General features: G+C 32.6%; 1 protein-coding gene across 4 annotated transcripts in view; it reads left to right on the forward strand.

Moving 5' to 3' along the window:
- POLK (DNA polymerase kappa) overlaps nt 1-27,753 on the forward strand; it is a 102,635-nt gene that overhangs the window by 49,522 nt on the left and 25,360 nt on the right. For all 4 annotated transcript variants that reach the window (XM_074282293.1, XM_074282292.1, XM_074282294.1 and 1 more), the window contains exons 5-6: nt 8,678-8,830; nt 24,268-24,399. In XM_074282293.1, coding sequence (XP_074138394.1) covers nt 8,678-8,830; nt 24,268-24,399 — 285 coding nt within the window. The remainder of the gene's footprint in view (nt 1-8,677; nt 8,831-24,267; nt 24,400-27,753) is intronic.

Consider the following 27,753-nt stretch of genomic DNA (forward strand, 5'->3'; position numbering starts at 1 on the left):
AAGAAATAAAAATACAGTATAATGTAGGTGATGTTAATTTTTTGTTTTCTAAGTTAGTATGTAACCAACAAAGATCTGTCATATTTGAACTTGTCATTACTAGTCTATAAAACCTTTCAGCAAAATGTAATATCCCTGTTTCTCTCTTTTAATTAAGTATTTAGCTCTGCTTTTTAAATTTTTTTTATTGTATACAACTATAGCATAATAGATTTTGCTTCAGTCTCTTTTTTTGGGGGGGATGTGCTCAATAATTTTTTTTATTATAGCTTTTTATTTACAAAATACATTAGTAATTTTTCAACATTGACCCTTGGAAAACCTTCTGTTCCAAATTTTTCCCTCCTTTCCCCTACCTCCTCCCCTATAGGGCAGGTATTCTAATACATGTTAAAAGATGTGTTAAATCCAATATATGTATACATATCCATACAGTTATCTTGCTGCACAAAAAAAAAAAATCAGATCTAGAAAGGAAAAAAAAAAACAAAACAAAACAAAACCTGAGATGGAAAACAAAAATTCAAGCAAACTACAACAGAAGGAGTGAAAATGCTATGTTGTGGTCCACATTCAGTTCCTACAGTTCTCTCCCTGGGTGTAAATGCCTCTCTTCAATACTGAACAATTGGAACTGGTTCAGTCCCTTATTTTAATTTTTTAAACTATTTGATCAAATAAGGGATAAGAGTGTATCACAGAAGATAAAGTAGGCAATTTTTAGTACATATGATTGAAGAGTTTTTACACACACACACACACACACACACACACACACACACACACACAGAAACCAAGGAGAGTTAAGATTAAAAAGAAAATAATTGGTGGGAAGACGAAGAAGATTAATTGGAGGAAAAAATCTTCTGCAGTAGATTTCTCTAATAAAAGACATTTTCAAGATACATGAGGAGAACTAAATCAAAAGTCTAAGAATAAAACCCATTCCCTACTTAATAAATGGTCTTAGAATATCAATAGACAATTCATAAAGGAAAAAAAAAAGCTAGCCTATATGGTTGTTAGTCCATTCAGCAGAACCAACCAGGTTAGGTGTAGCACTAATAAGAAAGACATGTGTCAGATGGCATACAAGAGAGTAATCTGTTTATTTGTTGGACGGAGGGTATAAACAGCTGTGGAATTATGTTCCTTGTTCCTTGTGGCTGAACACATACATTTAGCCAATTTCTAGTTTTTCTCAATCATGAGGCCTGCACATACATCAAATTCTTAGAGTCATAGAGATCTGTGTTTAGGTGATGAATGAGCATGTTTATACAGGTTTATGCAGAAATAGAGTTCACACTCCACCTTCTCTCTTTACATTTGGTCATACGAATATATGTTAAATACAGGCAATTCTAAGATATCATAGTTTACCTATAAGATTGGAAAAGATGACCAAAAAAGAAAGTAACAAATATTGGTGGGGCTGTGCAAAAGAAGGCACACAGTTGCACTGCTAGTACAGCTCTGAATTAGTATGATCATGCTGGAAAGCGATTTAGAATTATGCCCAAAACCTTACCAAAAGGGTAACTTTGATGCAGCAATACCACTGTTAAGCTTATAAATAAATCAGAAAAAGAAGAAATGGTTCCATTTGTACAAAATTATTTATAGCTGCTCTTTTCGTGGTGGCAAAAAAATAAAAATTTAGGCGATGCGCATCAGCTGGAGAATGGCTAAACAAATTATGGCATGTGAATATGATGTAATACTGTTTTGCTGTAAGAGATGATGGGGAAAGGTCATTTCAAAGAGACTTGGAAAGACTTGTATGAACCAGTGTAGAGCAAAGTCTTTAAGAATTCTTAACAGTCAAATTATCAATGACTTCTAATGTACTGAAAGGAATAACATTACCCCCATCATGACAAAGAGATAATGAATTAATACACAGGAAATGTAATTCATTTTTGGATGTGACCAGTATGGGAATTTTTTTTGCTTAATTGTGCTTATATTATATAGGGGTTCTATATGTCTATATTTTTCCTCCAGGGCAAGAGAAAAATGATTACTTGATAAAATAAAAAAATTTAACTAAGAGGAAAAGGATCCACATATGCAAAAATATTTATAGTATCTCTTTTTGTGATGGCAAAGAACTGAGAACTTAAGGCAGTGCCTGTTATTTGGAAAATAGCTCAACAAATTATGGTATTTGGATGTAATAGAATACTATTGTGCCATAAGAAATGATGAAGAAAATTGTTTCAGAAAAATCTGGGAAGACTTTAAGAATGGATGTAGTGAAGTGAATAGAATCAGGATAACATTGTAAAATATAAGCAAATTTTTTTAAACTATTTCTACTTATATGAAAGGGGGTTCCAAATCACTATTGATCAGAGAAATGCAAGTTAAGACAACTCTTGAGATACTACTACATACCTGTCAGATTGGCTAAGATGACAGGAAAAGATAATGACGAATGTTGGAGGGGATGCAGGAAAACTGGGACACTGATGCATTGTTGGTAGAGTTGTGAACAGATCCAACCATTCTGAAGAGCAGTTTGGAACTATGCTTAAAAGGTTATCAAACTGTGCATACTCTTTGATCCAGCAATATTACTATTGAGCTTATATCGCAAAGAAATATTAAAGAAGGGAAAGGGACCTGTATGTGCCAAAATGTTTGTGGCAGCCCTTTTCATAGTGGCTAGAAACTGGAAGATGAATGGATGCCCATCAATTGGAGAATGGCTGAATAAATTATGGTATATGAATGTTATAGAATATTATTGTTTTGTAAGAAATGACCAGCAGGATGAATACAGAGATGCTTGGAGAGACTTACATGAACTGATGCTGTGATATGAACAGAACCCAGGAGATCATTAAACACTTCAACAACAATACTGTATGAGGATCAATTCTGATGGAAGTGGATAGCAATGAGAAGATCCAATTCAGTTCCAATTGATCACTGATGAACAGAACCAGCTACACCCAGAGAAAGAACACTGGGAAATGGATGTGGACTGCTTGCATTTTTTGTTTTTCTTCCCCGTTTATTTTTACCTTTCTAAATCAAATTTTTCTTGTACAACAAGAGAACTGCATAAATATGTACACATATATTGTATTTAAGATACATTTTAACATGTTTAACATATATGAGAGGGGAGGGGGTGGAGGGAAGGAAGGAAAAAGTTGGAACAGAAGTGATTGCAAGGGACAATGTTGAAAAATTATCCATGCATATGTTCTGTCAATTAAAAAGCTATTAAAAAAAAAAAAAAAAGACAAGCTTTTTTTTTTTTTTTTTTTTTTTTTTTTTTTTTTTTTTTGCTGAGGCAATTGGGGTTAAGTCATGGCTAGGAAGCATCAAGTGTCTGAGGCCAAATTTGAACTTGGATCCTCCTGATTTCAGGGCCAGTGCTCGCTCTATTGCACCAGCTAGCTGCTCTGGACAAGCAACTAAAGAACTTTGATCAATGCAATGACCAGCCACAGTTAGAGAGGAACATCAATGAATCCTATTCATCTCCTAACAGAAGTGATAGGTTCAAAATGCAGAATGATGCATGGCAAATTTGGGAATTTGTTTACCAAGTATATTTCTTTCAAAAGTTTTTTTGTTTCTCCTTATTTCTTTTTGGGGAAAATGGGATGTAGAAATATTAATTTTTAAAAAAAGACCTTTTTTTCCTTAAATTTTAAAGCAAAAAAAAAAAAAAAGTTTGATTTGATTGAAATATCAATCATGAAGAAGCTCTATGGTCTAAGTAATTTATTTACTATGTAGAGAAAGAACCTACCAAGCAAATAATACACAATATATCTCCATATCTATAGTAATTTAGAGTTATTTTAATCCAAGATTTTGAAAAGAAAATTGAATAAAAACAAAATATATATTACCCATTATGTTGTAATATGGAATTTGATGTCTAAAATTAATGGATTTCTCTTTTGCATGTAACATACTAGGCTGAATTACATATTAGAAAGTTGGAGCAGAACTTGTCTGTTTCAAAATTAAAATTGTAATAAGGGAAATGGAAGGGAAAAACATTAAAAGAATTTCAATACATAGTTTATAAAAGCAGTGCTGTAGCACTGCTGGAAATAGATAGATAAGATTTCAGATATGGGTGACTAATTAGAGATATAGAAAAATGGAATGTCTGACTCAGAGAGGGAAGTGGAATTTGAGAAGGTTTCCTTTTGGAAACTATTAAGACTCACTTCCACTGTGGTGATATATGCAGAGGAGAGCTCTCAGTGTAATATATGAATAAAAGTTGGGATTTTCCCTAATGGACAGACTTTTAAATTTAGTTTTTATTTATTACTATTTCCCTTTCCAGAAGTGATGTAGTGTTAAAAATTTTCAAGTGTCCCACCCCTCCTTCATCTGACAATCATGTGTCATAATTCACTTTTCTAGATTAATTTGTTGTGTATATATGTGCATATATATTTGTTCTTAATCTTAATTAGTAGCTTTTAATTACTAAAATTTTATCTAACTTTCATATTTTTAAAACAGTTGAGAAGCTATTGAAAACAGTTGTTTCAGGGGCAGCTAGGTGGCCCAGTGGATAGAGCACTAGCCCTGAAGTTAAGAGGACCTGAGTTCAAATTTGACACTTACCACTTCCTAGCTGTATGATCCTGGGCAAGTCATTTAACCCTAGTTGCCTCAGCAAAAAGAAAGAAAAGAAAAGAAAAAAGAAAAGTTATATTTTTTATCATATTTGTTTATATTTTTATATTTATATATTTTTTATTTTTACTAAAAGCCAATCTTCTCAGAAATTTCACAACTGCTTTTTCTTTTTTTAAATATAATTTTAATGTTTCTCTTCATAAATCCTTATTTCTTCTCCATTAAACTGCTTTCTGCTCATTTTATTCTGTTTATCTATTCATTTATTCTTTACATAAATATTTACTGAGTGCCTCCTTTTGCTGCTTGCTTTGGTATATACAGAGATTAGTAAAACACAGTTCCTGCCATCAAAGTTTGCAGTATCTAGTAGAGAGGATGATATGGCCACATAAATAACTGACATGCAAGTTAGGATGTGATAAGTACCATAAGAGAAAGAAAAACTATTTTTCTTTAAAATTTTTAATTTTTTTTTGTTTTATTTTTCTCATTAAAGTTTCTCCCCTCAGCTACCCCCACTTCCCAGATTGAATTGTTCTTTGAGACAAAGAAAAAGAGCAGACTATCTTTCAATCTGTACAACATTCTGTCCCAGTTTGTCATGAGTGCCCAGAATAAAATAAAATGTTTGGGAGTTCAGAAGAGGAAAATATCTCTTCTGACTTAGGGCATCAGGAAAGGCCTCATCAGGGACATACTATCTGACTGGATATTGAAGGATTAGAATGTTAACACTGAGAAACTGGGAAGAGGATGTTAGTGAAATTGTTGTTTGTCCTTCATTTTTGAAGAGGATTATGACATTAGTGGGGTAATGCTATGACATGCAAGTGAATTGGATTGAAATGAGGGAGGTCTGAGCAAGTTCACCTGCCTCACGTTCTCCTCCTGAGCCATCTGGATCCAGTGGCCTTATAGATTAGGAGGAATGGAGATGGCCCTGGATGCAGTGGGAGACGTTGGCCTTTCTAAGCTCAGGTCTTCAACCAACCTGCCTCATTTGATTGAGGCCACACTCATTCTGTGATTAAGGATAAGTAGAGATTGAGGCAAAGAATCTCCTCTTTCACTTACTCCAAAAAAATCTAAAGAAATTATTAAATGAATCTGGAGAAGAAGATCCTCATATTTTCTGGCCAAAGCAGAAGCAGCATTACACATTATATTATGCTTTTCTTCACTAGTAGACATAAGCAAAGAATAACAAAGAATTTATTCTATTATTATTATATCCATGGTTGTTTAGGTTTTTTTAAAATCAATTTGTATCAAAGTAAAACTAAGAGTTAGTATCCTGAGAATTCATTGACAGTTATAATTATATGTTTGTTTCTTTTCCTCATAGAAAAATTTCCTTAGTTTAGCAAAGAAGGGAGATCTGAGTGCTATGTAACTCTAATTTTAAGGAGAGGGTATTGCTTTTGTATGTGAATGGGAAGAAATATGCTTTTGTAGTGAAAGAAGTGATATATTTTGTGACAAGTTTCTGGTGTTTGTGCCAGACTAAAGCTAAATCCAAAAGAATAATCCAGGTTGATGCCAATTTTTTTTTCTTCTAAATGATTATATCCTTGCCAAATGTAACCTAAAAATCAGCACTAAGTCTTTTAGTTTCTAAAATTATTTCTACTAATTCCCACATTTATTAATGTCATAATGAAGATTTACTTATCTGACAAGTATCCTTCATAAAAAAAATTATGGTCTTAACACTGTGGTCATAACTGCATTTTTCTAATTAAACTTGCCAAAATTTGTTTAGGGCTTTACGTAATTTTTGGGGGGTTTGTGTCTTGTGAGTCTATGCTTTAATTTATGTTTATCTTTTTTCTTCCCTTTGGGAAATTAGTGACAAGAAAGGAACAAAAACAAAAAACCCTGTGATAAGCATTTAAGAAGGAACTTTCTAAAGAATAACTTTTTATTTTCAAAATATATACAAAGATAGTTTTCAATACTCACCCTTGCAAAAATCGTGTGTTCCAATTTTTTTTCTCCCTCCCTTACCCCACCCTGTCCCCTAGATAGAAAGAATCCAATATTTGTTAAACATGTACAATTCTATGAAGGAATTTTCAATCACACTCAACAAGCAGGCTCTACCGAGAATATTGCAAGAGTAGACTTGCCCAGGCTGTTCTCATGCAAACTTATTTGTCATTGTAATAATACAGATAGAAGGTAGGTGCTGTCATAGATTCTCAACTCTTTTCAGAACATTTTTTTAAAACTCCCAGATTTATTAACTTCCATGTTGTTTTTAAGTGAATTTAAGTATTACTTTAAAATTCTTTGTAATCATCTTTTCAACATAATCTCAAAGAAGGGGCTTCATTCCTTCCTAGTCAGCAGATTGTGATGCAGAAAACTTATCATTCTTATGCCTTCCATTTCTGCCTATATTTTTAAGTTAATCATTTTAATTGAAGGTGTTGAATTCTGAGAGCTCTTTATCTTTTACATAACTGTCAAGGAAGAACTGCTAATAATTTAAACCATCTTTGTATTTCAATAAAATCTTTTTTTTTTTTAATTGTATTTTGTGGAACATTCTATAAACTTGGATATCATTATTGTTAGCATTGTTATTGGAAACTTAATTCTTTGCACAGCACAATATTTATAAACTATCTGATGCTTTTGTCTTGTACTAAACTGTATTAGAAGCATAATTGTAAAGAGAATAATTTTCTCGTCATTCTTAATAATCATGTTTCTAATAGACTAGAATATAATTGAGTGAATTAATCCCTTGTGTTAAAGTATATTAAAGCAAGTTTCTGTCTTCCTTTTAAGAGATCCATTCTGTTAAAGAATGGTTTCCAATTACACCGAATTTTTATTGATTTTTTTTTTATTTCTTTCATTTCATTTGAATCTTTTCCTTCTCTTTCTCCTGTCTAGCAAGTCCTTCTTTGTCACAGAGAATATCCAAAAAAACAAAAGGGAAAAAGCACTTCAGCAAAACTAGACAGCACATCAATTCCGATATAAAGTCAAATTATGCAGTATTTCACCGTCTTTTTTCCCTTGCTTATAAAGAACTTGTTACATTTAATTTTTTTTAAGAATGGGAATTTAGCTTTCATATAGAAAAATGGTACTGCTCTTCAATATATAGTTCCATTTTGCATTCACTTTCTATTTTCTCAGTTGAACTTACAGTTTATATTGATTGTCTATACTGAAATGGGAATATTGAAGGCATGGAATAGCAATGCCTCAATTTTACTTCCTCTTTTTACCTTGGTCAGTCACTGCTTAGTATTAAGATGCCAAAGTGGTTTATAGCATGCTAGTTGATCTATTCTTGGAAGTCATCCTGAATTTTGACTCAGCTGCTGAATCAGTATTGGATACTGTTTATGCAGCTGTTTATTTCAACACTGTTGTGGGAATGCTGCATACCTTTATAGTAGTCATATATCAATAATTTATTCAGCTTCTACCCTGCATAACTCTTTTTTAAGTATGCAGATTTAAAATCTTCTATAAACATTCAGTATATATCAGTTGCTGGTGATACTGATACATCACTCACATTTGGAGAAAGGAACATGAGTTGTTGGTTGTTTTTTGTTTTGTTTTGTTTTGTTTTTTAAATTTTGGCAGGCCATGATGCAAGGAAATCCTTCTCTCCCCCCCCCCCCACAAGGGAATAAAGGATATTTCTTCAGAACATCAAAAATATATAATAGGCATTATACAAGGCATTCTAAAATGATGGAGAAAGGACTACCCCTTAGAAGGAAGGAGAGAATTTAGAATTTAAAAAAAAAATAAAACTTGGAAAATAAGAATTTGGAATTAAATGAATAAAAATTTAACTTAATTAAAAAATAATAAAGCAGTCAAATAATAGAGATTTCATAGCAGTTGAGATACAACAAGATATTGTCCTCTCAGGTTCTGAATATATATTATGGGTATTCTTTTTCTGTTGACTCAGATTTAACACATTTTTTCTAAAAGTAAACAATATGGTAGTGCTAGCATTTTGCAGTTTCAAAATACGTATTTAAAGTGTTCACCTTTTTTTCCCATTAAGGTTGACAAGCTTGCAATGGAGTTGGAACAGAACCGCAACCTGTGCTGCACTATAATACACATTGACATGGATGCTTTCTATGCAGCTGTAGAAATGAGAGATAATCCAGAACTGAGGGATAAACCCATCGCAGTAGGATCAATGAGTATGTTGGTAAGTAAAGATCAAAGAGAGAAAAAATATTATAAAGTCAAGCAAACTTCCTATAAATTAAGCATATAACACAAGTTCTAGTTCTTTCCATTCCAAATTACAATTAGATCCCAAATAATGTGAATATTAAATCCTGTGAAGTGGTGGTATATATTTCAGTTCATACTATTTGAAGTAATAAATTGTATTAACATAGTCATTGGTACCAGTCCTTTGGAAATAGACAATGTGAATTTGATCTCTCTACCACACTCATTATTTGAACCAATTAAAACCTAGTTGTTTTTTGTTTTTTGTTTTTTCTTAGCAAATTATTTCTTTTCTTTCTTTTTTGTTTTTTAATAATAGGTTTTTATTTTCAAAATATATGCAGAAATAGTTTTCAACATCCACCCTTGCAAAACCTTTTGTTCCAAATTTTTTCTCTTTCCCTTCCCCCCTTCCCCTAGAAAGCAAGTAATCCAACATATGTTAAACATATGCAATTTTTAAATACATAGTTCTATAACTATCATGCTGCATCAAAAAAAATCAGATCAAAAAGGGGGAAAAAAATGAGAAGAAAACAAAAGGCAAATCAACAACACGAATGTTGTGATCCACATTCAGTCCCTACAGTCCTCTTTCTGGATGCAGATGGCTCTCAATCTTGTTTTTGCCATGTATAATGATCTCCTAGTTCTACTCATCTCATTTAGCATTAATTCATGTAAGTCTCTCCAGGCCTCTCTGAAATTTTCCTGTTGGTCCTTTCTTATAGAACAATAATACTCCATAACATTTATATGCCATAACTTTTTCAGCCATTCTCCAATTTATGAGCATCCACTCAGTTTCCAATTTCTTGCCTTTACAAAACGGGCTGCCACAAGCATTTTTGCACATGTGGGTACCTTTCCCTCCGTTATGATCACTTTAGTATACAAACTCAGTAGAAACACTGCTGGATCAAAGGTGTGCATAATTTGGCTCTTTGGGCATAGTTCCTAATTGCTCTCCAGAAAGGTTGGATCAGTTCACAACTCCACCAACAATGTATTAGTGTTCAAATTTTTCCACATCCCCTCCAACACTTATCATTATTTTTTCCTGTGATCTTAGCCAATCTGAAAGGCGTATAGTGGTACCTCAGAGCTGTCTTTATTTGCATTTCTTTGATTAATAGTAATTTAGAGCATTTTTTCATATGACTGGAAATAGTTTTAATTTCTTCATCTGAAGGGGCAGCTAGGTGGCTCAGTGGATAGAGCACTAGCCTTGAATTCAGGAGGACCAGAGTTCAAATCTGGTCTCAGACACTTAACACTTCCTAGCTGTGTGACTCTGGGCATGTCACTTAACCCCAGCCTGGGGGGGAGGGGAATTCTTCATCTGAAAATTGTTAGTTCATATCCTTTGACATTTATCAATTGGAGAATGGCTTGGATTCTTATAAATGTGAGTCAATTCTCTATATATTTTAGAAATTCTCTATATATTTAGAAACTTATCAGAACCTTTGGATGTAAAAATTTTTTTCCCCACTTTTTTGCTTCCCTTCTAATCTGTCTGCATTGGTTTTGTTTGTGCAAAACTTTTTTAACTTAATAAAATCAAAATTATCCATTTAGTATTTCATAATCTTCTTTGGCCATAAATTCCTTCCTTCTCCACAAAACTGAGAGGTAGACTATCCTTTGTTCTTCTAATATGCTTATAATATCACTTTTTGTCTAAGTCATGGACCCATTTTGACCTTTTCTTGGTAGAGGGTGTTAAGTATTGATCAAGGCCTAGTTTCAACCATACTATTTTCCAATTTTCCTAGCAATTTTTGTGAGATAGTGAGTTCTCCTAGAAGCTGGGGTCTTTGGATTTATCAAACACTAGATTATTATAATCATTAACTATTGTGTCTTGTGAACCCAACCTATTCCATTAATCATCCACTCTATTTCTTAGCCAGAATCAAATGGTTTTGATGACTGCTTTAACAAAATATTTTAAATAAAAGATTTGAAGAAGGGAAAGGAAATCTCTTCTTGATTTCTTACTACTAAAGTCATTATGAAATATTGTGCCCTTCAGAATTTGTTTATCTGAAATGAGTTTCACATGTAACATTGATTGACCAAAAAGTAGTTTTAAAACTACAATGGAAACTGAGGGGATGCCCATGAGTCAGGGAATGGCTTATAAAGGTGTGACATATTCATGTTATTGAATACTTTTATCCTGTAGGAAATGATGAAGAATATGACTTCACAAAAATTTGGGAAGACTTGAATGAAGTGAAGAAGAAAAATTAGCAGAATTTTAAAAACAATTTACAAAGTAATAATAATACTGTTGTAAATATAAACAATTTTGAAAGATATAGCCATTTTGATCAATTCAATGACCAACTACAATTCTAGTTCACTCATGATGAAAGATCTCCCCTTTGCATAAAGAATTGATGGACTTAGAATATAAATTAAAGCATACTTTCTTCTCTTTTCCTGTTTTTTTTAATATGACTAATAGGGAAATTTCTTTTGCATATTTATACATATTTGTAGTGAGGTTTTTTTTTTTCTTTTTGTTTTTTGTTCTCAATTGATAAAGAAGAGGAGGTCAGAGGGAAAGATTTTGGAACTAAAAACAAGATTTATTTTTTTTAAATCCCCCTCAAAATAAACTAAAAGGCCAAAGAAAAGAAAATACATACCCCAAACACACTACACAAATAATAATAAGATTCAATTAAGTAGAATGCTAGATGCTAATATGATTAAAAAAAAAAAAAAAAACAACTGTACTGTAACTAAAACTATTAAGATGCAAAAAGCAATTCATTTGAGAGAGAGATCCTGAAAACCAGTTGTCCTGAGAGTTTTTTCACTATCCATGATCAAATTGTTTATGATTGAGAAGGCTTAAAACTAGATCTGACTCAGGATAGTATATGTGTATGCATGTTGAACTCTGTATCAGTGGGAGGAATCTTACTTTGAGTTCCCACATCAATGAAATCATATTTTGATTGATTGATATTTGATATTTTATCTGTATACAAGGCAAAATAGTTCTGAGTTCCCAAAAGGACACATAAGCACAACTTCTAGATAGCATTTTTCTATTCTCTTTCTTTTATTATTACTGTTTTATGTTATCTCCTCTGATAAGATCTAAGTAGTTTGAATGCTGGGACTGTTTCATTCTTGTGTTTGTTCACCAAACCATGGCATATAGTAGATAATGAATGCTTATTGAATTTTTTTTTAAGAAAGATATTCCATAAGTATAAATGACACATTTAAAGAAATTAAGCAAAAATGAACGCTAATAAGAAAATCAGAAGACCAAATAAACAAATAATAGAATTTAGAATGAGAAGGACATCCGTTCTCAGCATCCATTTTTTCCAATCCATATCTGAAAGGAATCCCCACTTTAATATATCCAACAAGTGATCTTGCAAACTTCTGCTTAAAGACTCTGTAAAAAAGTAGAAACCCCTGTCTTTCAAGAAGGGCAATCTCATTCGCCAGGTCGTTTAGTAGCTGAGAGTGTACTTTATTTGCATTAAAAATCTTAATCATTTTGGTACTCCCTGCCTGTTGTATTGCAACTCCCTATTAGCCATTTCTATTCTATTATTTCTGTTAAAAGTCATTTTACTCAGTAGGAAAAAAATCCAAATGAGAAATGAGCAATTCATGTTTTCTTTTATTTCCAGTTATTGTCTCATCCATCCCTAGTTGAAGTCCTTTCTTACTTCCTTCTTCCTTTTCCTCCAAATATAACTTTAATTTATTTTTAAAAGACTAATTCCAAAGCATTTTTTATTATTTAAGAACTTAAAGAAATCATAGGAAGAAATTTAAGCTGGAATTAAAAGGTGCTTTTAAAAAGCTCAACAAGAAATGTGGAAGAAAATGAATATAAAGAATATAATAGAAAAACTCAGATAAAAATTCTGTTGAATCAACAGACAGCAGGCTTCTTACGGCAGAGCAGAAGCATTACAGTGCTTTAAGATTTGCAAAGCACTTTACAAAGGATCTGGCATGCTATGATCCATGGGATCACAAAGAGTCAGACACAACTGAACAATTCAAAACCAAAATCTCATTCTATCTTCACAACAGCCGTGAGAGAACAGAGGCAAACAAGGTTTAAATAATTCATTTAGAGCCACATAACTATTAAATCTCTAAGGTCAGATTTGAACTCATATCTTCCTGACTCCAAACAAAGCACTGTCTACTGCAAAATCTAGCATCACGAAATATAGTTCAAACCCCTTCAGCAGATTATATAAAGAATCAGAAAATTTTCATGTATAAGTGACAGACCTTGAGGATCAATCATGTAGCAGTCTCAATATTACTGACATTCCATAATAGATAGATATGATAATATATATATAATTATTATTATTATATTATATGTTATATATAATTATAATATAAAAGAAATTAAACACTGTATCCTAGAAAATAATTTTAAATATCCAGAAGTAACCTAAAGAATCTATAACATTATAAACAAAATATATATAGTCAATTTTAAATTAATTCAACAAATATTATAAATGCTTACTCTGTGAAAGACACTGTGGTGGTCCTGGGAGCCCAAAGACAGAAATCAAATAGTTCCTATCCTCATGGAGCTCACATTTTATTGGATGAGCCAATGGGGATATCGTTGTTCACTTGTTCCAGTCAGGCTCAATTCTTCATGATTTCATTTGCACTTTTCTTGGTAAAGATACTAGAGTGGTTTGCCATTTCCTGCTTCAGCTCATTTAACAAATGAGGAAACTGAGGCAGATAGGGTGAAGTGATTTAGCCAGAGTCATACTTGATCAGTGTCTGAGGCCTGATTTGAATTTGGGGAGATGAGCCTTTCTGACTCCAGGTTCCAACTAGCTGCCCCACCAACATGTATACAAGTAAATATATAGAAAATACACGTAAAATAACATACAGGAGTATAAGAATCCTAATAACTGATTTGAGGGTAGAGAAATTTGGAAATACTTATTGTGGATATTCTAGAAAGTAAAAAGTAGTATGTTGAAGAAAGCTAGGGTTTTTCCTACTTAGAAATAAAGAAGGGTTACTTTCTGGATTTAGAAGATATTTATACAAAGACAGAAGGACAGGGAATGTTGTATATAGGGAGCAATTAGTAGGGCAGTTTAACTAGAACAGATGGTGTGTGAAGGGAAATTATATAAAATAAAACTGGAAAGGTAAGCAGGAACTAAATTGTGGGAGACTGATTGCCAGTCTGAGAAGTTTATATTTTAAACTAGAGATTCTTGAGTAGAGAAATCTGGCCAGATCTTTGTTTTGAGAATATTAATTCTGCATAAACATGGATTGGAGAAGGAGAAAGACTGGAAGCAAGAAGGTCAGTAAGACTATTGTCATAGCTTAGATGAAAGACAGAAGCAGTATAAGTGGAGAAAAGGTAACAGATACAACAGAAGTTATAGATGCAAGATCCACAGCTTATTATATTTGATCAAATGTGAGAAATAAGGGAAAGGGAAAAGTCAGCAAGTATGATTCCAAGGTTATTAACCTGGATGAGAACCTGGTGATAACACCAACAAAAAATGTTTGGAGAAGAAAAAATAAAATGAGTTCTATTAAAAGGGCAGCTAGGTGACGCAGTGGATAGAGCACCAGCCTTGAATTCAGGAGCACCTGAGTTCAAATCTGGTTTCAGACTTAACACTTCCTAGCTGTGTGACCCTGGGCAAGTCACTTAACCCCAGCCTCAGGAAAAAAGAAAAAAGAAAAAAAAGGAGGGAGAAGCAAGAAAGAAGATTAAGGCAGAGAGGAAAACTATGAGCCAGATAACTGAATTTCCTGAGAAAGGAAGAATAACCTGGAGGCCTGTAGGATGATTGTGACAAGGAATTGGACTAGGTGTTGAAGTGGGAATAAATCCAAAAGAGATATTATTGAATTGAGTGGAAGGAAAGTCTGAAAGTTGGAATGAGATTGTAAGAATATGTTTACTCTTCCTCCTGGTCTAGAACTTGGAAGCCAAGGAGAAAGGCATATTTAGTAGAGAGGGTAACCAGATATACATTATTTTCTGCAAAAAGTCAAGTTTCAGGAAAATGGAAAAAAGTAAGGATAAAGTCTAAGACAATTTAGTTTAAAAATACAGGAAAAATCCAGAGGCTGTAATGGAGTGGGAGAACAGAGGATGAGAACTGTACAGATATAAAAAGTGGATAGGAATGATAGTAGCTAGATGATCACTCCTTGGTACTTAAAAATGTTTTTTTCTTTGAAGCACAGGGATAAGAAGGGTGCATGATTGGAATTTGTCTGCCATAGGATGTGGAATGACCTGTTGATAAATATCACCTCTCTGCTGAGATTTTGTAATGACAGCATGGGAGTCAGTGTGGGTTCTCACTGACTCAAACTCCCAGAAGATGACTGACTCATTCTTGTGATTTTCAATTCTAATGTCTAAGAGATTAGACCCTTGAGGATTAGGTTAAACTTCACCTAGAGTCTAATTCCAGGTCATAGTCCGCATACCTTCCAGGGATGTTCCTAGTGTGATAGTCATTGTTAGGTGTACTATCTTAGGGTTTGAGGTGACTTAGAGTCCCTTTTGTAGCAAGTATTCTGATACTCCTAATATACAGGGATGTTTTTTTTAATAGTTTTTATTTACCAGATATAAGCAGATATAAGTAATTTTACAACACTGACAATTGCCAAACCTTTTGTTCTAATTTTTCCCCTCCTTCCCCCCCGCCCCCCAGATGGCAGGTTGGCCAAAACATGTTAAATATGTTAAAGTATAAATTAAATACAATATATGTATACATGTCCAAACAGTTATTTTGCTGTACAAAAAGAATCCATCTTTGAAATAGTGTACAATTAGCCTTACACAGGGACAATCTTGAAAAGACTTGGACTCTTTCAAGGTTCTTGACTTGGAGTCCCTGGGATACAATGGTTAGGTTTCAGGAACCCTGAAAATTTGGATGAGAAAAAAATACATCATTATTTCAATATAATTGTTTCCTTTATAATGCTATGTATTTTATTTTATACATTTAAAAACATTCCAAGAAGTGGTCTATTCACTAGACTGTCAAAGAGGTCTGTGACGGAATTCTCTCAGGAGTTCTTGACCTTTATTCTCTTTACTCTGTCATTCAGAGGTTAATACCTATATTCAATTTTCTAGATACATTAAAATTCAACTACAAAACTACAATGATAAGGAAAGAAATATTTCAATCTGCTAAAAGAAAAACCAAAGAACAATAACCAGGAAAATAGTAGACTCTCTCTCTCTCTCTCTCTCTCTCTCTCTCTCTCTCTCTCTCTCTCTCTCTATATATATATATATATATATATATATATATATATATATATATATATATATATATATATATATATATATATATATATATATATATATATATATATATAATAAATTGTATTTTTTTCCAAATACATATGTAGTTTTTCAACATTCATTTTTGTAAGATTTTGTGTTCTAAGTTTTTTCTCCCTTTCTCCCTTACTTTCTCCCTCCCAAGATAGCAAGCAAGGAAATAGTAGGCTTTTCAAGGGAAACAAGGGACAAATGGGAATGGGGGGAGCTCTGTCCTAGCATAGACAGAACTAAGAAACCTGAGCCAAAAACCCAGAACTATCTACTTAGCGAAACTCAGTAGGCTATTTAAAAGCAAGATACTGACACTAGAGAAACATTTAGACTTTAAAAAGTTTGCAGAGACTTGTATAAAGTCTCTTGCCAAAGTCTTTAAAGAAGTTAGTCTCAAAAGTATTTGAAATTCACTCTTAAATCAGGATAAGGTAAATGTGAGCACCTTCTCAATATTATATTGGTTAAATCTGTATAAATGCTTCTAGAAGATATTTTAGAGAAATAAGAAAAAATGAAACAAAGAAGACAGAGACAACCCTACACTCTTCCTAAATCACTAATTAACATTTTGAAAAATATGTCAATGTTTAACCTATATTGGATTGCTTGCTATATAAGAGAGAGGGATGGAAGAAGAAAGGGAGAAAATTTTGGAACACAAGATTTTATAAAGGTGAATGTTGAAAACTATTTTTTCATATATTTGGAAAAATAAAAGGCTATTTTAGAAAAGCAAACAAGTTTTTAAAAGGTGAAAAAAACATGTAAAATATTATCAAGAATATTTAACATTTTACATGAACCGATGCTGAGTGAAATGAGCAGGACCAGGAGATATACTTCAACAACAATACTATATGATGATCAATTCTGGTGGACGTGGCCCTCTTCAACAATGAGATGAACCAAATCAGTTCCAATAGAGCAGTAATGAACTGAACCAGCTACACCCAGCAAAAGAACTCTGGGAGATGACTATGAACCACTACATAGAATTCCCAATCCCTCTATTTTTGTCCGCCTGCATTTTTTATTTTAATTGTACACTATTTCAAAGCTGGATTCTTTTTGTACAGCAAAAGAACTGTTTGGACATGTATACATATATTGTATTTAATTTATACTTTAACATTTTTGACATGTATTGCCAACCTGCCATCTGGGGGGGCAGGGGGAAGGAGGGGAAAAATTAGAACAAAAGGTTTGGCAATTGTCAGTGTTGTAAAATTACTCATGCATATATCTGGTAAATAAAAACTATTAAAAATATTTTTAAAATTTAAAAAAGAATATTTAACATTGTATTGTTCTGGAATGACCAACTGTAAATGATTTTGCTATTCTCAATAGTACAATAGGACAATCATCCACAACTACTCTGAAAGACTTATGGTGAAAAATCCTATCCATACCAGAGAAGGAATTGATTGTGACTGAATACAGATTGAAGCATTCTTACTTTCTCTCTCTGTTTCATACTTAATTTTTCTTGAAGATTTTTATTTTCATTAGAGTGGGAGATCTACATTTTCTTTCACAACTTGACTTTGATAGAAATGTGTTGCATAATTTCACTTTCAGTTTCTTAATCATGGGTGGGGATAAGGGAGAGAACATAGAATTCAAAAATTTTTTAAAACATGTAATAGATAAAATTTTAAAAATAGAAAAAAGATCTAAAATAAGAATATTTAACATTGTTGAAGTATATTTAAGGATAGTTATGTAACTATTTTAAATTCACTATACATACATAGGTAGCTGCCATTTTATAAAACACTCTCCTACTCTGCCAAAAGTAATTGCTGTTACTTATAGATATAGCATATGCTGAATATTTATCTTTTGTAAAAATGTCTGCTTTCTTGATGTGGTATAGAAATTGGTTTCTAATTTAATGAGATTTGAATCATCAGTTCTTTAAACTCATTTAAATAGTGTTCTATTAAAGTGACTCCAAAATGCCAAGACTGAATACCAAAATGACTTTACCCTTTCACTTAGTACAGAAAAGTTCTACTTTAAGGAACTTAGTGGAAATTTCAAAATTATAACCTAAACTTTGTTATTCAGTATTATTAAAAATTCAGTCCTGGGGTACTACAAGTACAGGAGTTCATATCAGCATGTCTTTTCTATTCTTCTGTATGTTCAGCTGTCATAGCAACCCCATCAAAATCATTTTGTACTTGCTTATATGAACTACTTTGTGTCCTCCTAATGTGTCCTGTTCAGTTTGTTCCAATTTCTCTCCCACACAACCCCCTTACACTAACGTGAGCATAATGCTGTTGTGAATACTACAAAGACAAAAAGGTTGTCAGTAGAAAAATATGGTAATTGATGGCAATTTGGTCTTGTTATTACAGCCTTGTTGATCAGATCAAGGGCAGTCATCTAGTCAGGAAAAAAATAATTTCTGCTCTTTCTTTTCAATTCAGTCTTGCATTTCTTTGATTCTTCACTGAAACTGAAAACACAGTCCATATTTATGATAGTGGGTTTTATTATGTGAATATTTTCTTCTCTTTGGGGGTAACATTTTATTTCAGGTAGGCTGGCAGCTTCCAGATGGCCATTTTGTGCCAAATACCTTTTCCAAGTCTTCTCTCTGGCCCCCATTCAGAATTTTATCTCTCAGAAGAGATGTACCCTACTCCACCTTCACAGCTATTTCTTAGAAAAAACAACACTAAGAGATGATGACATATAGGACAATTAAGTTCTATATATTTCTACACTTTATTGTGGACATACAGAATTTCAACTGAGGACAAGTATAAAAAAAGACTTAGTATGTCAAGATAAAAACTTCCTGGTGATAACTCAGATAAGCTTATTTGCTGTACCTTACCAAATCCCAATAAGATTTCCTGTATCCCAGACCTTGAGTTCAGATTATTAACTGTGAACAAACATCTCAAATTCTCATAAATGACTAGTTCAGTAGATCTCAACATAATCAAATATGAAGATTTCTTTTTAAAAAAAATTTTAGTTGAAAGGTTATTTTTTAAACTTAAATACTATGGTCATTTCCTGGTATTTTCATATACACCCCTAAATTGAACCTTCTCTTATAACAAAAGAAAAACATAAACAATTATGCAAAACCTAGTAACAAATGAACAAATATGATTCTATTCTATACCTATTTACAGCTCTATCAAGAAAAGGGAAATGTTTCATCATTTGTCTTTTAAGGCAAATATTGATCATTGCATTTAATTTGAGAACAGCTACCTTTTAGAGCTGTGCTGTATTATTAAAGTAATTGAGTATATTTTTCCTTGTTTTGTTTTCTTTCATCTATAACAGTCCTTACATATTTCTAAAAAATTCCTCATATTCCTCAATTCTTATAGAGCAAAAATGTTCCAAAACTGTTCTATTACATTCACATATCACAATTGCTTTAATCATTCCATAATCTAGACCATTACTTGATTTCCATTTTTCTCTTTTCTGTCTCTAACCTATTTAAAATATATACCTCCTATTAGAGCTGTTATTCCTTAATGCTTTGACTAATCACTTTTCTCTTATAATTCTAAGTAGTTTTGGAACAGATGGGACAGATCAGAGTTCTACCTATAAGATTTCTATATGCCCTGTCCAACATTGAATTTTTTTCATATTTTATCACCTTGCCAATATGATGGTTTAGAATTTTTTTAATTACTATTTTTTGTTCCAAACTCTTGATTTCATTCATGTTTCCTACCATGGGGAACTCTTGCCATCACTCAAAAAAATTCATCAGCTATTCATATTATCTTAGAAAATTGCTTGGGAAGTATCCCAAAAAAAAGATTAGGCATTTGCCCAAAGTCAATACATATCCAAAGTGAAGTTGAATCCAGCTCTTTCTCATCTTGAGTTCAATTCTCCACTATGAAACATTGTCTTCTTTACTAATTAATTTACATTTTTCTTTTTAACAATTTGGAACATTTTATCTAAATTTATTTTTTACCTTTCTTTTGAAAACCTTTTTTGTTCATACCCTTTAATAAAATTAGATTATTGGAAAATAGTTAAGGATTAATTTTTTTAATAATTATTTTCTTTTTTCTCAATTAACATGTAAATACAATTTTTAGCTTTCATATTAAAATAATTCTTGAGTTATAAATTCCTTCTCTCCCTTCCCTCCCACTTCTTTGAGAAGGCAAACAACTTGAAATTGATAATATACCTAAAGTCATACAAAAGACTTCCATGTTAGCCATGTTTGCAAAAGAAAATAGACCAAAAAAAAAAAAAAAAGAAAGAAAGAGAATAAGGTAAAGTTTTTGTTTTTAAGTATACTTCAATCTGTGTTCAAACTCCAATTTTTTTTCTCTGGAGGCAGATTTTTCATCATAAATCCTTCAGAATTATCTTAGATCACTGTATAACTGACAATAGTTATATCATTCACAGTTGATGATCATAATGTTGCTGTTACTGTGTATGATGTTCTCATCTGCTCTGGTCTAGCTGTGCTCACTTCACTTTACATGAGTTCATATATGTCTTCCTAAGTTTTTTCTGAAACCATCCTGCTTATAAGAACCTCTTTTTAATTTCAAACAGTTTTGTGCTCTCCTATAGTAGCAGTAGTTTACAATTAGAGTCCATTGATTGGAAAAATAAAAAATATAAACCTTAAATTTAAATTAGTGCCCTTTTTAATTTTTTTTTTAAATTTTTCTCCCTTTAAAAAATCAGTATAAAGAACTGTTGATTCCGGGTAACAATTGGAACTGAGAACTTAAGTGATTTGTCAGTAGTCACTCAGCTAATATGTATAAGGGTCAGAACTTGAATCCAGGTCTTCCTGAATCCAAGGCTGGTCCTCTATCCACTATGATATAACATCTGTAAAAAGCACTTAGCACATAGTAGTAGTTATTATATTTGCCTTTCATTCTGAAAGAGTACTATTACATGAGGGAGGTGATGCAAGTGAATTGGATTTAAGTGAGGTTGAGGGAGGGCTATGCAAGGTCACCAGCTTCACTTTTTGCTCCAGAACTATCTGGGTTCAGTAACCAGATAGAGATTGGGACTACTGGAGATGGCCCTGAATGCATTAGGTGCAGTATAAATGTTTACCCCATTCCTCTTCCCTTCTTCCTATGTCTTACTACCTCTCTTGAGAAAATCATAAATCCAGGTGGATTCAGATTTTAAATGAGTTTTTAACCTTATTAATCATAAGCAAAAATGAAAAACAGCAACATACATATATATATATATATATATATATATATATATATATATATATATATATATATATATATATATATATATGTGTGTACAAATTCAAACTTGTACTCAGTCATGTTGCATATTTTGTTGCTGGATCAAGATCAGAATGACAAATTTTGTTACTTATATGAATATATGTGTATATACTTATGCATGTGTTCATGCGCACACACACACAGTCTTTTCCAGTCACTCCAGAGTTCTGTAAGGGTCTTTGTTCCACAGCTTAAAAATAACTGCCTTATGACCTGTTTCTGCTAGCTTTATTTATAACATAATAGACTTTCTCTTGACTTCTTTGTAACTTATCTTTAACCATCTCAAAGTGCATAGATATTTCACGCTTACTCCCTATAAAATTTGAATTTAAATGTGCCAGTTGTTAAGTATTATCTAACAGTTCTATAGGAATCATGACAGTATTTATATGTAGGTAGTCTGACTTTCAGTATGGGAAAATTCCTAGTAATGATGCTAACCCATAGCTCATCTGCAACTAAAAGTCATAGAAGCAGATGCTGATTCCAGATTATTTCAACTCCCAAGGCCAATCCTCTACTGTGTGATGCTGAATCACATTATAAATATTTTAGCATTCTAAAAACGTGTATGATTATGTTTTATTTTTGTTTCATCCACATCTCTGTTTTTTTTGTAATTCTCAATGTGGAAATTCTTGAGGTTAGAAATCTTGGGGATTAAGTCCTCTTTGCTAATGAAATAGGTGGCCATTCTACGATGTATAGTCCTATAGAGTGTCCTGGGATAGAGATTTAAGTGATTTTTCCCAGGAATATATTACATATATTCCTGCAGAATATTTCAGAGGTGGAATTTGAATCCAGATTTACCTGACTGAGACCACATCTCTCTTTACAACATTGATTTCCAAACCATATTTGGCTTTAAAAAAAAAAAAAAAAAAAAAAAAGACACACCAGGCCAGATATAGTATACATGTTCTGTATTAGTTTATGGCATATAATAACATAATGCTTAAAGAGATATATGTAGAGAGATTCCATGTATGTATCACAAGATACTGTAACCTGAATTGAGATGAATTTGTGGTTCATTATCATAAGGAACTTCCTGTGTGAAAATTCATTCCAAATCCTCTAAGATTTAGTAGATATCCTGAGAAGTTGCCTGAGGTACCTCAAGGTTAATTGGATTGCCCAGAGCCAGCCTTGGTAGCTGCCTAAAGAAGAAACACAATTTCAGAAGTTCAGTTCAGAGAGCAACCTTTCTCCCTTCCTCTCCCCCCTCCCAAAAAAAAAAAAAAAAAAAAAAAGGATAGAGCAACATGCATTTCAGATGAATAAGTGTACTTCCCACAGCTGAAGACAGGAAAGGTATTAAAATTATCACTTTGGTAGACAAGAAATCAGGAATTGCCCATCCCATAGTATTGAAGAGAAGAGTGAATAGTCCATTGAAAACCCCAGAGTGTATTTGCCTTTCAAGGTGAGTTCAAATCTTCCTAGGTGATTTGGACTCACAAAGCAAGCCTATTTGTCTTGGAAGAGACTATAGAAAGAAAGATTTCACTTTAATATTAGAATATTGCTTTGTTGACAACATTGAATTCCCTTTCCTAGGGGAGCTTATGAATTATGGTGAACGCTTTATCCATACTTAATTTTTATTGGTGCCTGTGAGTCTTTGCCTGCCTTCTGCATATTTCAATGAAATAAAGACTGTCTCCTCCCTGGAAAAAAAAATTTTAATGGATTGCTCAAGGTCACATAGCTATTAAATGTCAAAAGATTTATACCTAGTTCTCCCTCTCACTCCTATGTTATATCATCGCCACAATACTAATATGTCAGTAATGACAAGCTAGCATTTGTTAAGAATGTACTATGTACTCAGCACAATACTAAGTAGTAGTAATACAAAGAAAGACAAAAATATTTCCTGCCCCCTGGGAGCTTAGAATGTAACAGAGTAGACAACAGATATGTAATTCTATAGAACCAAGACTATGTGCATAGTCTCAAAAAGGTATCATTAATATTAAGGAAGATGGAAAGTCTTGAACCAGGGAAGCTGCACCTCCTAGTGTGAGACCAACTAATGAAAATATTTGGAGTCAGAAGATTAATGTTCTTTGATTACAAAAGTTGTGTGTGGAAAGGAATAAGGTGTAAGAAAATTGGAAAGGTAGGAAGAGGCACTTTTATGAAAAGCTTTAAAAGACAAATAGGATTTTTCATGTAATCCTGGTGGAGATGGTTATTCTTCATTCTCAAAAAGAGACAAAATGATATCACTATGTTAGGGTCAAGATACAGGGGGTCTGACTTCGGCTAATCTTGAAGAAGGGAGTCACTGGGACTTGTTGAATGACACAGATAAGACTTGAGCCCTTGGGACCAACCATCAGATTGTTCCTATAGTCCATGTGTGAGACCATGAAGGCCTGCTCCAGGGTGATAGCAGTATCAGAAAAGGGAAGATTATAGGAAAGATATTAGTAGGAAGATAGAAATGACAGGTCTTAACAGCTAATTGGATGTTGGAAGTAAGAAAATGAGAAGAATGACAACTATTTTGTGAGCCTCAATGCTTATCCAGAAAAGGGTTTGAGGGGAGAAATAATGAGCAAATAAAATAAGATTTTGATTCTGAAGATTACCTTATAAAAGCAATGCTATTGCCTTGGGAACTTATTTTTAGAAATTATGTCTTGCTTATAAACTTCCCTAGATATATATACACCCTAATTAGATTTGAAAGTTTTTAATGTGATTGTTTTTCCTTTTCAGTCTACTTCAAATTATCATGCAAGAAGATTTGGAGTACGGGCAGCTATGCCTGGATTTATTGCTAAGAGACTCTGCCCACAATTAACAATAGTGCCCCCAAACTTTGACAAATATCGAGAAGTGAGTAAAGAGGTAAGAATGCTGGCTGATCGTGGAATTTCATTGATGAATCAAAATATTTTATTTCTTTTAAGTTTTTCTAAGTAAGAGGTAAAGTAGTAAATTGCAATTTGTTTATTAACTTGTACTGTCCAAATAGATTACCTGGATCTTAGTTCCTGAAAGTACTTTGATTACAAATGACCAGTTTGCTGTGTGGAAAACAGGCTAAAAATATCTTACATCATATCTTTACTTTTTTATGAAATTGTCAAAATCCATAAAAAGGAATTAATTTTTCCTTTTTTGTTATGTTCTTCTTTTCAAATGACTAGACTAGTTTGTATTATACACGAAAGTAGTAAATATACAAATTGGCAGTTTATAGTTAGGCAGTTATAAACAGTATAGTTATATATGATTTGTGTTGGTAAAGCCAGTCTTCTTTTCTAGAGATAAGCTTACTATAGATGTGGAATGAACATATGTTTTGTGCTTTGACCAACATGTTGACTTATTTTGCTTAGCTATATTGCTTAAATATATTTCTCTGTTGGGTGGGAGGGTTTTATTAAGTAAGAAGGTAGGTAAGGGAAGGAAGAGTGTTTTTTTTCTAAAGAGCATTAGTAAAATATTTAATTTTTACAAATAAAAATGAAATAATTCCATTTTTAAAAATATACGGTCTATTTTATTCCTTTAGGATTAGCCTTGTTATCTTCATTGCCATTAATAAGAACAAAGCTTTTGCAATTATGGGATTACAGTGAAATATATTTTAATTGTAAATGATTTCAATTTTTTTGATAAACAATATTCATTTTTTCCCAGTGTGAACTCTTAAGATTTAGAGACAGTCAAATAATTCTTAGAATCTCCTTTTGTCATCAGTTTCAAACTCTTTCCTAATCTAGTCTTTATCAAAGCTTTTATCAAATAAAATAATTGATTAGTTTGCATTTTAGTGCCTTTCTTTTTCTGGACCCACTTATTCCCTAGTTGAAGATGCTAATGATGAATAAAGTGTCTAAAAGGCTAACAGCCAAAGAGAAAAAGCAAGGAGATTAAATGGTATAAATTTTTGTTAATGTGTATTCCACATTATAGAAGAAAAAGCTATTAATATGAGTGGCCTCTGGTTGCAGTGGCTAGAGAGATGGACTCTTGAGTGAGGAAGGATTAAAGTCTAAGGCCATTCTCTAAAGCATCTTGGTTCTGGCCTAGTCATTTAACCCTCAGTACCTCCAGGCAGCCCTTTAAGACATTAAATTATAGAGCAGTTGCAATCTGTTTCAGTGGAAGGCATTCACCAGGCAAAATTCTCTCTGCAAATGTAATGAAAGTGCAGGGTGGAGGGAAGGAAGGGAAGTAAGGCTATCACCATCAGTTTACTGTTTTGATTTTATTTTTTTTTTAATATTAACATAGTAAATGTTGGTCTATTTTCCTAATGCCAGTAAATTTTATTAAAGTGGCAGATATGTGCCTGGCGTTGTGCTAAGTGGTAGGCTTCTTGCCTCAAGGAAATTACAGCCTAATGGAGGAAGATGGGAAAGTGAAAAGTATCCAATGCAAAGAAAGAATGATAAATTCAGAGAAGTCCCAAAATAATGCGGCAGAGTGGAGAATGAAGAGGTGTCTATCCTGAGCCCTCTGCTTTAATAGAGGTTTTTAAATTCATGGCTCTGCCTTCTCCTCAATGGGACAGTGGAGAGGTATGAATACCAAGACTGAAGACGTTTCCCAGTGATGAGGTTCTTAGAGCATAAAGAAGTAAGAGAAATACCAAAGTAGTGCAACCAGATTTGGAAACAAGGTGTGAATAAATCCTAAGAAAGAAAACAAAAAGAAAGAAGCAAGTGCCCCACTGTCCACTGTCTCTTTTGTAGTTCTAAATAAATAAAATAGCAAATAACAGTATGGCCAGGTTTTTGTGTTTTTCTTTAATACAGTTTAAACTCTTTAAGAGATTTAGTAAAAAAAAAAAAAAAAAAAAAAAGTATTTCCTTACTTTTTGACAGAAGAAACTTTTGGTAGAATGATTCATTGCATTCATTCATTATATCTGAAGAGGTTTCTTTTCCCTATTCCCTGAATAAGCTTGCCCAGGTTGATGAATTTTTTTTTTATTCCAGATTTGAGTAGTTTATGACTGTTTGCAAATAAGTACATTTCTAAATATGTCATAATTCAAATGTAGTGTTTACTAATGCATATTAATTTGGAGCTTAAGATCTTTGAAAGGAGTTGTAAAGAAGTAGAGATAACTAGTTATTCTTGAAACATTAAAACTTTTTCTTTTTTGCTAGAAAGTATATATTTTGGTTCTCATAATAACCTCTTATGTAAAAGAAGCTTATACAATTAAAAAAATTCCCCAAGAACTCTTTTTTCAGAATAATACAAGTTAGCTATTATCAAGAATGGGCTTTTTTTTTAAATTTCCTTTTCAATAGGATTCTGCTTATTCACTGACTTCTGACTTCTTTTGTAAGAAATTTATTCAAATGGCTTCTTCTATAAGAACTGATGTGGTTCAAATTATCTGAATAAAGCTTGTTGTTAATCTTGTTTCACAATTTTAATGACTAAGGATTTTTTAGGATTTAGGATTTTTATAAGGTTCTTTTAAGATAAATTTTTTTCTCAGTACATCTTTTTTTTTAAAATAATTATAAAAAAATTTTTTTTGACCATACATATGCATGAGTAATTTTTTTTTTTATAACATTATCCCTTGTATTCATTTTTCCAAATTTTCCCCTTCCTCCCTCTATTCCCTCCCCTAGATGACAGGCAATCCCATATATATTACATGTGTTACAGTATAACCTAGATACAATATATGTGTGTAAATCCAATTTTCTTGTGGCACATTAAGAATTGGATTCCAGGGGCAGCTAGGTGGCGCAGTGGATAGAGCACCAGCCTTGAATTCAGGAGGACCCAAGTTCAAATCTGGTCTCAGACACTTAACACTTCCTAGCTATGTGACCCTGGGCAAGTCACTTAACCCCAGCCTCAGGGAGGGGGAAATTGGATTCCTAAGGTATAAGTAACCTGTGTAGAAAGACAGTAGTGCTAACAGTTTACATTCAATTCTCAATGTTCCTTCTCTGGGTGTAGTTGTTTCTTTCCATCATTGATCAACTGGAAGTGTTTCTCAGAATATCTTAAGTGAGATTTATTATATACCTTCTGTGTGCAAAGCACTGTGTTGGAAAGGCTCCTGCAAGAAATAAAATAATAAAACATGGTCTCTTTCTTCATAAAGTTAATAGTCTTGTAGGATATTGACATATATGTAATTGTAATCCAAAATAATATATAAGTGCATTAGAGAGACCTTCTCTGACATGTATTTAATTATCACACTTGACAAACCAC

The sequence above is a fragment of the Sminthopsis crassicaudata genome, chromosome 1 (assembly GCF_048593235.1).
Source record: "Sminthopsis crassicaudata isolate SCR6 chromosome 1, ASM4859323v1, whole genome shotgun sequence".
NCBI classification, from domain to species: Eukaryota; Metazoa; Chordata; class Mammalia; order Dasyuromorphia; family Dasyuridae; genus Sminthopsis; species Sminthopsis crassicaudata.